Genomic DNA, 15,768 nt, shown 5'->3' on the forward strand with positions numbered 1-15,768 from the left:
ATATTACAATCCATAAACAACTTAGGAACAAAGCTTGTTCTATGAGAATTTCTTTCTCATATTTCTATGGTACGTTGATACCTTTATCCAGTGATCCATTTGCTGCTTACTACACCATTATTTCTTTAGTAAATATCCAGACAAAATCAAACTTGATTTTCTGTAGTAGCATCCACCATATAGGAGCATATCTCTTTATAAATTGTTCCTTGGTCCTTGTGAGTATCCTTGTGTAATCAAGCTATACTTGAACGTTATTTAGAAGGAACATGGACACACTATACCATGTGGTCATGTCCTTTAATCTCACGGAATTTCTTATCTCACAAGATCCATTCACTGGTTTCTTTCTTAGATGGCTTTTCTGTATGTACATGGTTACTACGCCCATCTGTCTTATAATTACTTTGAATTCTTTGAACACCCCACGTCCCTATATAGGTTTTATGAGTACTCTACGTGGGTTCATGATCCTCAGGTTATATCCTTCAAATCCCAAGTACTACAATCTTTTATGAGCTCTTATGTATGTAAATACATCTTTGGTGTTAACACTCTTTATCTTCAGTTTCATACTGTTCCAGACATGATCTAATTAGATTTTGAGATCTTATTATCCAAGACCTTTATACCTTGCAGTTTGGCGTCCCAAACTACATGGTCTGGTACCTTAGATGTGTGGTTGCGCAACCTTATTTCTCTGTCTGAACTGGTTTCTCTTATGAACTCGGATTTGTACGATTCTGAGCACCTTTCATTACTTTCCGAGGTTCCTTATTATTTGGAACTTATTTGTCTATCTCTAATAGACATTGTAGCAACTTGATTGTGTCTCTTAGACATCAAATTCGTGGTGCTTAAGCTGGTATGACATAGTCATTTTTTTCTTTTCGGGTCAGTGTGTCTGGCATATATTTCTGCTAGCTTTTATATCTTTTGATCATATTCTTTTAGAACGTCTAGATCATAATCTTTGGTCTGAGGATCTTGCCAAGAAAACTATGGTTGATACCATTATATTTCTCTTGTACTCTTTACTCTTTATCAGCCTGATAACTTTCTCCTTTCAAAGTTGGATAATCAGATTACTATCTTTTGTAATCTGTGTTCTTGGCCACTTGATTAAATCATCCATGTTTGGCACAAGATACATTATAGTTTTGTGGAGGAAGTCTTATTTATCTAATATATATTTTCAATCCTCATCTGAGGTTCCATCTTAAATGGCACACATATATGTGGTGGAATATTCGTATTTTCTTAAGATGGTTTGTGTATATGTCTGGTTTATGACCCTTAATCATTCAGAGGTTGGAATGTCTATGCTTACATGTATGGCCTGATGTAAATCAATATTTATATACATAATGTCCTTAAGCTTTAGGCTGGACGTGGGTGATGTACCATTAGTGAGGGCTTTAAAGCTTTCCAGCCGTGTATATTATGGTTGTAAACCATGGAATTTATGATATGATAATGGACTGTGGGTTTTAGTCCTCTCTCCCCCTCATGAACATACTCATAATTTCGTAGTGCTTAGGACAGTAGAGCCTTAATTATTTTAGTGATTTTCCCTTTTGTGTACTTATAACACATTGTGAGATTTTATGGGATCACTTTTGTGCCTTAATTAATTTTTCATCATGTTTTGGATCAAGATGGCTAATCTGGTCATGCCATAAGTGTTTATTTCGTGGTGAACCATACTGGTTACCATGGCTTTATGCCTCTTTCATACTGATCCTTAGCATAGAATAAATCAGTAGAAAATATGGGTATAGGCATTAATTGATTTCTTTATAACTCAATGGGTCTGAATAATGTCGTGTCTTTTGCCATTGTCAGTACCAATTAATTGATTTCAAGTGATTGTAGGAAGGTAAAGTTGAACCTATACAATCAAGATGAAGTTAAATCTATGCGAGAAATCAATCTATCAGTGAACTGACTCATTAGTCTACACCCAACAATTGATTTTATGTGATTGCAGGAAGGTAAAGTTAAACCTATACAATCAAGGTAAAGTTAAACCATGCATGAAATCAACTATCAGTGGACTGATTATCCTTTTATTAAGGTTTTATTTGTTATTTAATCAAGAATCATCAAGCAAGACCAAGCAAGATAATATATAAAAACAAAATCGTGAATCATCAAGTAGGTCAAAAGCAAATCACAAAATCATAGACTTAAAATAAAATTATCATGTCGAGATCTTTCTTTTAGTCAATGTATAAGCCGGCCTCACAATCTATATTACTCCACACGGCTTTCTTGGATTCATCCTGATCCAATGCCTCAGGATATCTCATCTCACTGTTTTGTTCCTCAATGCATCTTTTCTGAAGTTTCTCAAATCTGTCAATGGTATCTTTAATTTTCTGCTTTCTTTGCTCAGTTGCCAATAGGTATGACAATAGGTCATTATAGGTTGTGAAACCTTTAGCTGTATATGATAGCAACCGATCCTTTGGATTGAATGTGGAATATTTTTATACAGTAGATCATTATCTGTAACCACTTCATCACATAGTTCAAGACTATGGGCGATTTTCATTAGAGCAGAATCGTATTCTTCCACGGATTTAAAATCCTGGAACCTGAGTATCTTCCAATCATTCATGGCCTTTCGCCATAATTCCATTGAGTATATGGATTTTAGTTTTATCCAAAGATCATAAGGATCCTCAATACTTTCGTACTTATTTCTCAGTTCCTCAGTGAGATGATAGCGCATAATTGTTATGGCTCTATGCTTTTCACTTTCAACTTCATCATTTCTTTCAATGATACATTTCCCGAGTCCTCTAGACTTCAGGGCAATTGAAGTGTTCATTTCCCATTCTGGATAATTATCTCCAGAGATATCTAGGGCAGCATAATCCGAAGGCTCAAATCTCGACATCTGAAATCATTAATAAATTCATGATTTAAAATTCTTGCAACCAATTCAAATAATTAGTGCATATGATTTCATAAGTCTATCTATAATACTTTAGGCTACACGGCTCATGTTTTGTGATGCTTAGGCCTTACGGCTTTAATCTCAATCAAGGGCACAAGGCCGCATGTATGAACCAATGCATTATGCCTCACGGCCATTCAGTATGATTGATAACAAAAACACAATGCCACACGATCCATATCAATCAAATAATCTAGCAACCTAACTCTCATTCAATATGTAAATTCTTTAAATCAATCTTTCAGGTTTTAAGTAATGAGAGATTTAAGGTTTCAAGGCCTTTAGGAATATCAATCAAGATTAAGGGTTTCAAGGCCTTAAGGATTTCGAATCTTGAGATTAGATCTATTAATCAATTTATCAATCCTAACATCTCAGATCATCAATCATCAAACAAAGACATTTTAAAACCGATTTAAACTTTTAGGGTTTCAGTTTGAGTGATTTAGATTCGAATTTAAACAATCTTATCAATAGCTCTAGGTGATCAAACAATCAAAGTTTAAATCAAACAATTTAAAACCGATTTTCCAAAATTAGGGTTTTTAGGAGATTTCGAAAAACTTTGATCTTTGATCAAGGGGATTTGATTTGAGATTCAAAATCATTAAGACTTTGATTTTAATTGATCAATGGATCAATCTCGAATTATGGTTTAGGGGATCGGACTTATTCGAGCTCCGATTTACTCTTTAGGGTTTGATCTATTTTCCCTATGGCTTTCATCTTTAGAGTTCTGATTTTAGGATTTCAATCTTTACAAAACAACCATGTTCAATTCATGTTCTCAGAATTAGGATTACCTTTGTTTTGCAGATTGTAGAAACCGGACCACTAAGATGAACCTCGAACGGACGCGAGCTGGCTGCTTTGGGATCCCGAGCTGAGAGGATGCGATCGGGTTAGGTTTGTTAGGTCGCGATCGCCTTGGTTGTCTCTCGCGAACGGGTTGAGGCTGATCGTCGGATCGAGCTGAGGTAGTGACGGGAACGCGAGACGGGATTGAGTTCAAGGGTTCGTCTGAGCTGAGATCGGGATGAAGCTGAGACGGTAATGCTTGCTGGAACGGAATCAAAAACGAATTAGGGTTCTTCGGGATTAGGGTTCCAAAAGACCAAGGCGCCGCCGTCTATTGTTTCTGCAAGTGTGGGCGCGTCTGAGATCAGATTGACGAACGGTTTTCGCTGATAGATTCGTCTTGTCCAGAGCTTCAATTTGATATGTGGCTAGTCGTCTGGTTCCTCGGGGTTTGAGAGATAGATTGATTTTAAGTTACGCCTGGATTAGGGTTTATGTGTGACGGATTTTAGGTTAGGTTTTGTCTCAGGGTTTTGGAGTCTATCGTGCTGATAACGTGTTGTGAATGAAGAGGAGAACTTGTGTTTATTATTAGGTCGACCAGAAGGTCCATATATATACAAGGTATTAGACCGTCATAAGGTCATGTTTATCCTAACAAGATAAGGATAAGGATAAACACTATGTTACAGATATACATGGAATATATACTAGATAAACACATAGTCTCTGGTTGTCTTTATCATGTCCCGGATTGGGCCTGCAGTACGGGCTGGTCCATGGTCGATCATCATTTGGTTTATAACAAACATAAAGTAATAACACAATGCTTCCTAATTCTTTTGCATTATAGACTAGACTGATTTGCTAACTTTATCTATTTTTGTTCTCAGTCTTATATATCTTGTTCTTGATTGTCATTTATTGTGATACAACATTTTTTATCACTTAATAGATTGGTGGATGCGATCCATCTGTTACATCCCTGCTCAATCCATACATTCCTTCTCCTGGAGATGAGATTTTTTGTTATAGTGTTAACCCATGCCATAAATAATTTCTCAAACTGAAATTGATAAGCGCTTAACTCGATCATCTTCCTCTCCACGTCTTCACTTAAACAAGCCATTATTCCTCTTGTTGCCAAAGAGAGATGAAACGCATTTCTCTGAGATAGTGGAGTCATCATCTTCCATGTCAATTTGTCAAAAGGACAAGACGTACATAATCTTCTCCATGGTCATGGTGGTTTATGATTCCTCTTTTTTTTGTTCCATAGTAATTGTAATTCTCTCAAACAATTATATGGAGGGGATAAAATACCATGCCTTACAAGCCATGGAAATGCATTGACAACACAAAACCACCAAGTGTTGTTTGTCGGAAGATTATACACAACAATAATGGAGATGATATACTCACCAATTAGGGAGAAAAAATGACTCATCAAAGTTCTGATCCAATCCTCCTAACTGTCCACTGAACCATTGGATAAACATGGAATTGTTTGCCCATAGAGAAGACATCATGTGACAGCACCAAGCAGAAGAGAGACAGTGTGATGAGAAAATTGTTAGAAACATAAAAACAATAATTTTTAGCAAAAAAAAAACAAACAAACATAAAAACAATAATAGAACAAGATTACAAACCGACGCCGGAGCCAGGGGTGGATGTACCCTTACAGATACGGGGGCACACCTTTGCGTGCTTGTGGGAGAGAGAAGCAGTTTTCCAGTAATTACGGTGTTTAAAAAAAAATCTCTTCAAATCCACATATATGTATGTATTGGTCTTGTTGTAGTGATTGACAATAATAAGGGGATGATTGTTTTCTTAATTTTTAGATTTTGGATTTTTATTTTGTAGTATATTTTAGTTTTTTGAAAACCTTGAATGGTGGTTTTAGATTTTAGCTTTTGTTTTTAAAAATAATAAAATTTGTGGAACTTAATATTATAAATAAATACTAATAGCGATAGAGTTAAATTCAGTTCTTGTGTACATGTTGACAAAAAAAAAGTTCTTATGTACTGTTATTTTTGAATTTTATAATAATGCATATAAATTTGAGTATCAACATGTACATAATGTGATTTAGTTCTTATGTTCTAACCTATAATGTGATGGGAAAGAGAACGATAACAAAGAAAAAAAAATTAAATTTGTGTTAATAGTTAAATAGAACAGAAATATTATATTTCAAACTTAGAGTAAGGAATATGTATTTATGTTGTAATAAATTTGATTTCTAATCATATAAATTAAAAGTTGTTATAAAAAATAAATATAATTATAGTTTTTTGTATAAAATCAGATAAACCAAAAATTGAAGTATATAAACGGAACGAAACCAAATTAGATATAGTTTTAGTATGGTAGCTATTTTTTATAAACTGAAATACTGAAAATTGAAAAAACTGAATCGAAACCGGATCGAAATCCGAACTGAACATATCTAATTTTCATACACGTTTATTCCGCGCAAGGCGCAGATCTCTACCTAGTTGTTCATAAACTCAAATCAAAACATCAATAAATTAACTACACCTTAAAAAAAAACTCCAAACTGCTTCGAAATAATAGCTTAAAAAATTCCAGATGCTTAGAAAAGTAGAAACATTTTGAGGTTCATGTGTATTTGTTGAGTTGTAGAGTTGGAGAGTAGGTCTTATATAGTTAGACTATTTAATAAAGTTAACAGTTTTGTAAAAAAGAAGAAAATCATTATTTTTTGTTGGTCGTAGGTAATTTTAGAAAAAAACCATTTAAATAGAGATTTTGGTTTCTAAGAAGTTGATTGTTTACAGATTCTAAAGTAGTTTTTGGTTTTTATTTTTGAAAAAATTATTTTTTAGACAATCAAGTTTTTAAAGAAATTGATTTTCTATAATATAGGGAAACTAGTTTTTTTCAAATAACTGTTTTTTTTTCTCTAAAGAAAAACCAAAATCTAAGTTATTGTGGTTTTTTCAAAATCTAATGATAGTTTTTCATTTTATTTTTAATTTAAACTTTTGCTATATTTATGCATTAACACATGAAAAGAAATAAAATAAATAAATACTATAAACAAATCAGCTCTAGTAAATGCCTTTGTTTAATAATGTAATACAAAAGTAAGTTCTATTAAGAACAATTTTAAAACTTATCAATAAAATAAAATTAGTTATTTAAAATAAACATTTTACTAATATTTTTATTTTATTAATTTTAAAAGGAAAAACCCAAAGCTAAAACAAAAATCTAAAACAACCAATCATGTTTTCAAAAAACTAAAATTTACTGCAAAAACAAAAAAAAAAATCAAAAACTAAAAACCAAAATCCAAAAACTAGAAACCAAAATCCAAAAACTAGTAAAAAAATCATCACCTAAGAAGACAATAATAAGAGGAATCAAAAACTAGTTTCCCTAGAGAAATAGGGAATCTTTTTTTTTTTGTCATAAAATAGGGAATCTATTTGACCAGAATTATGATCGGGTGAAAAGTAGTTTTTGGAAAATCAAAAACTAAAAACCGGTGTATAATCTAACAAACAATAACCTCTAAAAAAATTCATAAAGGTGGTGTATGATGTTGTCGGTACAGACACATAAATAATTTATTACAATTTGAAAATACCAAACAATTTGGAGCCCAGTAAAATCCCAACAAGAGCCATTACAAACGGAAGTTCAAGCCTTATAAAATTAAATCAGTATTTGAAATTCAGAATTCAAGAACATCGGAGAACGAAATTGTCCCCGACGAGTTTCGATGCAACTGCTCCGACGGGAAGCAATGTGGGTGCAAGAGACGGGCTTTGGAAGGGAAGAAGATGAGCGAGACTCATACCTCGCAGCTTAGTCAGAAGCGGAAAGCTGCAGAGTCGACGAAGCGCTTGCTATCTTCGAAGATCAAGCCAAACGAAGGAGGAATTAGGGCTAGGGGATTGGGGAAACCAAAGCAGAGGCTGATGTTGATGAAGATAGGGGATTTGCAGTTGGATTTGGTAAGGATGTTGTTGAAGATTCAGGTCTAAGAACATTGGACCGTTACCTATCTTCTCAAGAAAAAGCTTACATTTTTACACTTTTGTGTACGCATTTAGTTTCTTTCTGAGTCTGAAAGAGTGTTCTTTTGCGTAGATGGTATCGAGAAAATGTATCTTGAGTTATTAACTTATTATGTTTGCTTTCTTACTTATCTTGTTTACATATAATAAGCCTTGCTCTTCTTTTGCTGGTTTCATCTAAAATAATAATTGCATTAGACAATAGTTCTAGCTAGGAATAATCTCGCTAGATTGAATAACTTTCATAGACCTAGGATATATAGAGAGGCTTAGTCATACACCAAGGTAACAACTTCATTGCCATATTTCATCTGCTTTTAGGTGCATGAAGATGCAATTTGCTGAGATGTTCTGTATCAGTTCGTGAAGTACTACAGGAAGTAGTACAGATGTGCATCATGAAGATGGAGCTGAATGGGAGTTCGAGTTTTGTGATTGTGTGGGCATGCTGAGCTTGGAAAAGGAAAGATGATATATGTTTGAAGACATATGGATGTTTTCCATAAAGCAAAAGGGAGATCCTTGAAGATGAAGTTTTCCATTAAAGAAAATGGAAAGTTGTCTTAAGTGTATTTGGAAGACTTGGAGAGCAAGTTGAAGACGTGGAGAGCAAGATCTTGTCTGCTATATAAGGAGGGACGTGCCTTATGAGAAAGTCAGACCTCAGAGAAGAGAGAGAGAGGTTTCATTGGTGTGTGGTACTGCTTGGTGTCAAAGGACATTCTGAAGCATTGTCTGATGGAGTCTGATGTGGACTTAGTTTGGTGGCGTTTGAGTTAGCGCTTTGTGTGGTGGAGTTAGCCATCGTGTGTAGCTCGTGATGAGCTATGTGTATGCTTGGGTGATCAATCTTTTGGTATCACTGGTGTGCGTTGGTTGCTGACGTACTTGGTGAAGTACTTCCTCATCTGCATTAACAATTGGTATTAGAGCGGGTCACCTAAGTTGCTGGTGAGATCATGGAAGATGAGGACGAAAACTGGTTCAGGAAGTAGAACAAGTTTGATGAAGATGGCGTGAAGGGATTTTTTCCTAGGTTTGGAAGGTGCTAATCTTCGAGTTGGTTTTTGACCATGATGTGACTCATAGGGGGAGATTGAAGACGTGATTTTTAAGCTAGTTATGATGAGTGCACATGCATACTCAAAAAGGGGGAGATTGAAGATGCAATTTGCTGAGATGTTCTGTATCAGTTCGTTAAGTACTACAGGAAGTAGTACAGACGTGCATCATGAAGATGGAGCTGAATGGGAGTTCGAGTTTTGTGATTGCGTGGGCTTTCTGAGCTTAGAAAAGGAAAAATGATATATGTTTGAAGACATATGGATGTTTTCCATAAAGCAAAAGGGAGTTACTTGAAGATGAAGTTTTCCATTAAAGAAAATGGAAAGTTGTCTTAAGTGTATTTGGAAGATTTGGAGAGCAAGTTGAAGACGTGGAGAGCAAGATACGGTCTGCTATATAAGGAGAGATGTGCCTTATGAGAAAGTCAGACCTCAGAGAAGAGAGAGAGAGAGGTTTCATTGGTGTGTGGTACTGCTTGGTAGGCATGGGCGTTCGGGTACCCGTTGGCGTTCGGGTCGGGTTTTTCGGATTTCGGTTCTTTTTGATAACACCTCCTAGGTCCCATTCTAGTAAATTTGCAAGTACGAGTCGGGTTCGGATATAACACATCGGGTTATGAGGTTCGGATTACTCTAACTCTAGTTTCAGGAAATGCTTTGCAAGTGATATATGTTCAACATGTTAGCTCGTTCTTGTTTTGAATTAATATGTCGCTTTTTTCATTGTTTGTGATGATTTTAACATATCTCTGTTCATGTTAGGTGATTCTGAAGATGAAGAAGAAGAAGAAGAAGAAGAAGAAATAGAGAAGGAAGGTGAAAAAGAAGGTGGAAGAAAGAAGAAAAAGAAGTAAATTAAGTGAAGGAATGAAGCATGAAAGTTTAACTTAAGTACCTTTTAGCTTTTATAAGACATGCATTTTAAGTTTAAGTTTAAGACTTTAAGTATCTTTTGTGAAACATGAAATTTAAGTTTAAGTATCTTTTGTAAAACATGAAATTTAAGTAAGTTTAAGATGTTATATATATATATGACATTTCTAATCTATACATCTTTTAAGTTTGAAAATTAGACATTTTACATTAAATGAACATCTGGACTCCATGGACAGTCCACCTGGTCATGGTCCTATTTGGACATGGTGCTATTTGGGCTCGACCATAAATGCCCAGAAAAAAAATAAGTCCATCTGCACACGTCCAAATCCACCCAGTCCGTCCAATTGACATCCCTAGGAACAAGGAATCAAAAGAAGGAGTTGACAAGTACCAATCTTGATTCTTGACTAGTGAGAAGTACACCATTTTTTGAGAAGCCCTACCTACCTCAATGATTTCCCACTAAAAATTCAACACGGCTGCTCTAGGACCATGGGACCAGGAAAAGCAAGTTATATGATCTTTCTTTATTAAAGCACATGCCTTTTGTTATCATGTGATTGGAAATTTATCAAACCAATACATCCATAGATGTTAATGTGCTGAACATATGTAACATCTTGGCGGTTTCTGATTTTTGACTTTTTGCAGCTTTCTAGATGAAGAAGCTGATGAAGTTCCAATTGCAGGTAATTTCTAATGCATTGGCCACACTTTTGTCCAAACTAGGGTATACATATGAACCATGGAAGACATGCAGTTAATTTTGTAGTAGAGTACACACACTTGTCTTGAAAAGATAAGTGTTAATCAGGGAACTAAGATTCATGATGGTCTAGGTTATACTTTGTCTACTATTAATGTATGATTAGTTTGAATTCCTAACTGGTTTGAAAGCTATTCAAAATGTCAGCTTTTCTAAGTTCACATTGGTACTTGAGTGAGAGGAAAGTGTAGTGAGCAATAAACACTTCTTTTTTTAAATTACTGTCGACTTAAGTCGCTAAATAATTTTTTTTTACTATTGTATTTAATCATTATGTTGTGTTCTTTCTATTGTCTGATTCTAAAATGGTTCAAACAACACGTTTTTCATGATTCCAACGTCAAATTAGGTTGACTTTTACCATATCTAGACTCATTACGTTATAGGGTTTCTCTTAGATTACAGAAGAAGAAAAAAGCTTCAAAGCTTCCGTGGACCAAGTCAGACTTATCTTCTCTTTCCTTACTTGTATGCTAACGTTTGTTCCGTTTCACGCCTTAGGTGAGGCAGATACCTATGAGTTTGATCCAGTTCAAGGCAGTTTCACGGCCAACAACACTTTTGCCAAAAATCTCAACAGTCTTGTCTCCTCTCTATCCTCACTAACACCAAAGTTTATGGCTTCTACAGCCTCTCTTCCGGAAACTCATCTGGAGAACCAGCTTACGCAATTGCCTTTTGTAGAAGAGAAGTCAAAAGACATGATTGTCTCAGATGTATTCAGACAGCTGCAAGAAACATCACCGAGCTGTATCCAGGGAAGAAAGAGGATATTGTGTGGTACACACACTGTATGTTTCGCTACTCAAACAGGGTAATCTATGGAAAGAAAGAGACGGATCCAACCCCGGGTTTTATTGCCAGTGAAAAAATATCAGCAGACAGAGTTGAGTTTCAGCGTCTACAAAGAGGACTATTTGATAGGCTAAAAGGGATTGCGGCGGCTGGTGGGTCGAATAGGAAATATGCTCAAGGGAATGGCTCGGCTTCGACGGGGTATAGGAGATTCTACGGAATGGCGCAATGTACACCAGATTTGTCTGAGCAGGATTGTAATGACTGTCTAGATTTTGGGCTTCAGAGTATGTCAATTTGTTGTGATGCTGTGGTTGGTCTTAGGTGGTTTTGTCCTAGTTGTAACTAGCTGATTTTGAAACTATAAAAGGTAGCAACAGATACCTTCTCACAAGAAAACGAACTTGGACGTGGTGGGTTTGGCTCAGTTTATAAGGTACGCTTCTTTTACAAAACATCTCAACGGTAACTTTGGTTTGTTTATCTGAGAGCTTGGGGATATGGTATGTATCAGGGTATGTTCTCTGATGGGCAAGAAATCGCGGTGAAGAGATTATCGAATACTTCTGGAGAAGGAGACATAGAAATCAAGAACGAAATTATCTTACTTGCAAAGCTTCGACATAGAAATTTGGCAAGGCTTTTAGGTTTCTGCATAAAAGGAGAAGAAAGACTCCTTGTCTATGAGTTCATCAAGAACGCTAGTCTTGACCGCTTCATCTTCGGTAATCTTTTTCAACAGTTGTTTCCTCATACCACATTCTCTTCCGCTGTTTGTTCATCTTTGTGTATTAGCAGATCTTGAGAAGCGTCAGCTTTTGGATTGGGGAATGCGATACAAAATGATTGAAGGAGTTGTTAGAGGACTTCTTTATCTTCATGAAGACTCCGGATTATTCTTTTTTTTTTTTTTTTTTGAATGAATTTTAAATTTTATTCATCAAAAAAGCCTTATTACAACTAGTGTGAACCTGAATTGTTTTACCATAATCTCAAAATTCTAAAGAAACCATTTCCACAACATCTAGACTCTTGTTTGAAACCAATATTGGAGAGCACCGTTGTCAACGGATTATTCACCGTGATCTCAAAGCTAGCAAAATTCTTCTGGACCAAGAAATGAATCCTAAAATCGCAGATTTTGGATTAGCTAAAGTCTTTGAGATAGGCCAAACCATGTGATCGATCCTACTTGCAAGCAAAGAGAGAATCAGAGTTACCATTCGGTTCGCAATCCTTGGTTTCTCTACCCGGGTTTATGATTTGATTTTGTTATTTCTTTCATATCAGATCAAACCAGCAAAAAATAATAATCCTAAAAATGATCCTATATGCGAGTGAACTCGATTACAAAAAAAAAACTATGATTAGTTTTCGTTCTTTTTAGTTTTTACCAGTAAAGTCATAACCATTCTTTTTTTGATGTACATGCAGACCGGTTACTTTTGTAGCAAGGTTAACAACATTTTGCAGAAATAAATGAGATAAGATGAAGAAGCGCTCTTAAAAAACTTGATTTAAAATTTTAAACAATGTAAATCTTATTCGACGCAAAATTTCTGAGATGTATTACTCATGGATTGCTTCTCATAACTTCCAACAGAAACTCCTTCGTCTGTTCAAGATCAACAGAGTCACCATCACAGAGTCCCTGAAGTATCTGAACAGATGAACAAATAAGAGTTGCACCACATGAAGTAGTTAGAGTAATGTCGATGATCTCCAGTCCCATAAACCTCATAACCTCCATGAATTTAGTAAAGATCCCAGGTTTCTTCTCTGTTGTGATCTTCAACCACAATTTCCTCTCCCCAATCTTACACAACTGGATATTCTCCTGTCCAAAATAACAAAAATAAAACCATCAAGAAAGATAAGAAAAAATCAAGAACCCACTAAAGATTTTTAAAATAAACCTCGATGCCGAGTTTCTTCATCTCCTCTTTCAAATCAATAGTTTCATGTTCAGGTTTTATAATCTGTTCCGTTTGTTGTTGTTCATCAAGCTCAAGAGGAGCTTCTTCCATTTCATGAAGTTTTTCTGTAAGATTAACAACTTCCTCTTGAAGCTCTCTTATGTAAGTAATTGAGTCTTCGACAATACTCGCTTTTGTCATCTGGAGAAAAAAACAAAACCAACAACAATCATCATCACCGAAACACAAACACACTCAAAATATTTTTTTTAAAAAAACTGAGATATGGGATTTACGTTGGTGACAATTGGAACATGAGATCGCAGAGCCATGAGCCGACCATGTAGCTTCTCTCTTCTACGTCTCTCAGCTTCAAGATTTGGAGATTTGAAGCTTTCATTGACTTCATTTTCTTCCTCATCTTTCCTTACTTGTCTCCTACGGCTAATCCTCACTGGTTCTTGAAATCTGTTTCCTCCTCCCATTGTTTTTTCTTCTTCTCTTATAATTTCATAAACAAGTTTTTTTCTTTCTTGTTTATATGATAATGGTTGAAAGAACATGAGTTATATAGTTGTCTCTCATGGAGAGAGAGAGAGAGAGAGAGAGAGAGAGAGAGAGAGAGAGAGAGAGAGAGAGAGAGAGAGAGAGAGAGAGAGAGAGAGAGAGAGAGAGAGAGAGAGAGAGAGAGAGAGAGAGAGAGAGAGAGAGAGAGAGAGAGAGAGAGAGAGAATCTTAGTCTCAGTTTGTTATTATCGGTGTGATTTCAGTTAGAGTCAAACACAGACTTCTATTATTCGTTTTTAGTTTTCAATTCGTATATATATAAAAGGAAAAAAAAACGAAATTACATTTGATGACGAATTTGAGGAATCTTCTTTACACGAGTCCTACCAAAGAAGTAACCATAGTTACTCTTATCGCTCGTCAAGACCCTAACTTTTATTTTTGCTTAACATCAAGACCCTAACTTTAAACCCAAGTTTCTTCGTTCTCCAGAGTCTCCGGTTCAACAATAATCTGAACTGCACACCACACCTTTCGGAGGCTTGACCACGGCTCTATAAACAGAATCCAGATGACGGTCTCCCTCTCCCATATCCTTTGATTACCTCATTTTAGTCAACACATATTTGATCGAACAATGGACTCAGTCGGTACTATCACACATAGGCCCGAAATATTTAGTTCACAGGCCCATATTACCCTCAACCTTTTGAATTTTTATTTATTTATTAACTACAATAAATATTAGGGACAATTGCCAAGTGTGACTCAAAACTTGGAGTCAAACCCAAAACAATACCCCAACTTGGGTCAAAGGCAAAAGTAACCTAAAAGGCTATTGAAATTACAACTATCCCCTTGTGACCAAACAAAAAAACGGAATTTTTTTTACGTTTCTACCCCTCGCAAGTCGTCTGTTTAGACGACTTGAAAATAAGTCGTCCAGACGACTTAACTGAAAGTCGTCTGGACAGTTAGTCTTAAACATAATTTAAAAATTTTGTAAAAAATATTTTGATAAGTGAAAAATGGGAATTATGTAATTAACATATGTCTTAGGAGGTATAAATTAAGATATAACAAATTTCAATTGTTTTCAGCATAGATGAGTGAAAGTAGTGAGTCATGATATTCTTTAGTTTATGTTTCATCAACATATGTTGTAGTATTGTATGTGTTCTTAGGGTTAGATTTTGGAAAGCATTAAAACCGTTTTTGAAAATTTTTAAAATTACTTATGCGTGTTCATTTCTGTGTATAGTAAACACTATTTAAGTATAATTTGATTTTATAACGTGGTTAGTTAGTTAATCTAGTCATTTTAGTTTAGGGGTTCATTTTAGGGTCTAGGACGACTTAATATTTTGTCGTCTGAAAACAGACGACTAAATATTAAGTCGTCTGTTGTACATTATCAGCCAGAATAAGTCGTCTAAACCGGACCAAACCTTAAAGTTTACCAATGTACTTTTAAAGCTAACCGGATTATTTACCCAATATATAAGGTGATTTTTATTTTTTTTGTTTCATTTTTCGCGAAATTCAGAAACCCTAACAGTTCTCTCTCAAAGGCGATTTCGAATTCCCACGATTTCCGAACAAACCATCGTTCTCAACGTCAGCTATCTATCTCACTTCATTCTCACCGTTGTCGCCGCAGCTTCTTCTAACCCTAGCGCCGCCGATTCCTCTAAACCCTAGCGCCGCCGATTCCTCTAAACCCTAGCGCCGCCGCTTCCACTATTTCCGAACAAACCGTCGCCCTCGCCACCGTGGTCACCAACGTTCTCACCGCCGCTTCCTCTAAACACTAGCGCCGCCGCTTCTTCTAAACCCTAGCGCCGCCGCTTCTTCTCTGTAAACCTTAGCGCCGTTTCTCTGTAAACCCTAACGCCGCTAAGTCATCAATCTCGAGGAAAAGATGAACATAAAACGTTGTCTCTATCAATTTACTCATTCTCACCGTTTCACGTTTATTTTTTCAGATCTATAACCGCAATGACGAGTACTCCAACTCCTT

The 15,768-nt window shown here is 35.6% G+C and overlaps 1 protein-coding gene and 1 pseudogene across 1 annotated transcript; one reads left to right on the plus strand and one right to left on the minus strand.

Annotated features, from left to right (window-relative positions):
- Positions 1–11,000: 11,000 nt before the first annotated feature.
- Positions 11,001–12,218, plus strand: LOC111203843 (annotated as a pseudogene).
- Positions 12,219–12,392: 174 nt separating this feature from the next.
- Positions 12,393–13,793, minus strand: LOC111204736 (transcription factor DYT1-like). Its single transcript, XM_022700090.2, has 3 exons — positions 13,538–13,793; positions 13,242–13,442; positions 12,393–13,162 (listed from the first exon to the last, which is right to left on the minus strand). Exons 1-3 carry the CDS (start codon positions 13,724–13,726, stop codon positions 12,899–12,901), a joined length of 654 nt encoding a protein of 217 aa, XP_022555811.2. The 5' UTR covers positions 13,727–13,793; the 3' UTR covers positions 12,393–12,898.
- Positions 13,794–15,768: the final 1,975 nt, after the last annotated feature.

The sequence above is a fragment of the Brassica napus genome, chromosome C3 (genome assembly GCF_020379485.1).
Source record: "Brassica napus cultivar Da-Ae chromosome C3, Da-Ae, whole genome shotgun sequence".
Taxonomy (NCBI): domain Eukaryota; kingdom Viridiplantae; phylum Streptophyta; class Magnoliopsida; order Brassicales; family Brassicaceae; genus Brassica; species Brassica napus.

What these genes read in the sequence shown, in the direction of transcription:
- LOC111204736 (XM_022700090.2), bottom strand. Translation starts at nt 13,726, where the DNA reads ATGGGAGGAGGAAACAGATTTCAAGAACCAGTGAGGATTAGCCGTAGG. An exon ending in ATGTTCCAATTGTCACCAAC is followed by an intron (nt 13,443 to 13,537) that starts GTAAATCCCATA and finishes TTTTTTCTCCAG; the next exon opens with ATGACAAAAGCGAGTATTGT. An exon ending in TGAAGAAACTCGGCATCGAG is followed by an intron (nt 13,163 to 13,241) that starts GTTTATTTTAAA and finishes TATTTTGGACAG; the next exon opens with GAGAATATCCAGTTGTGTAA.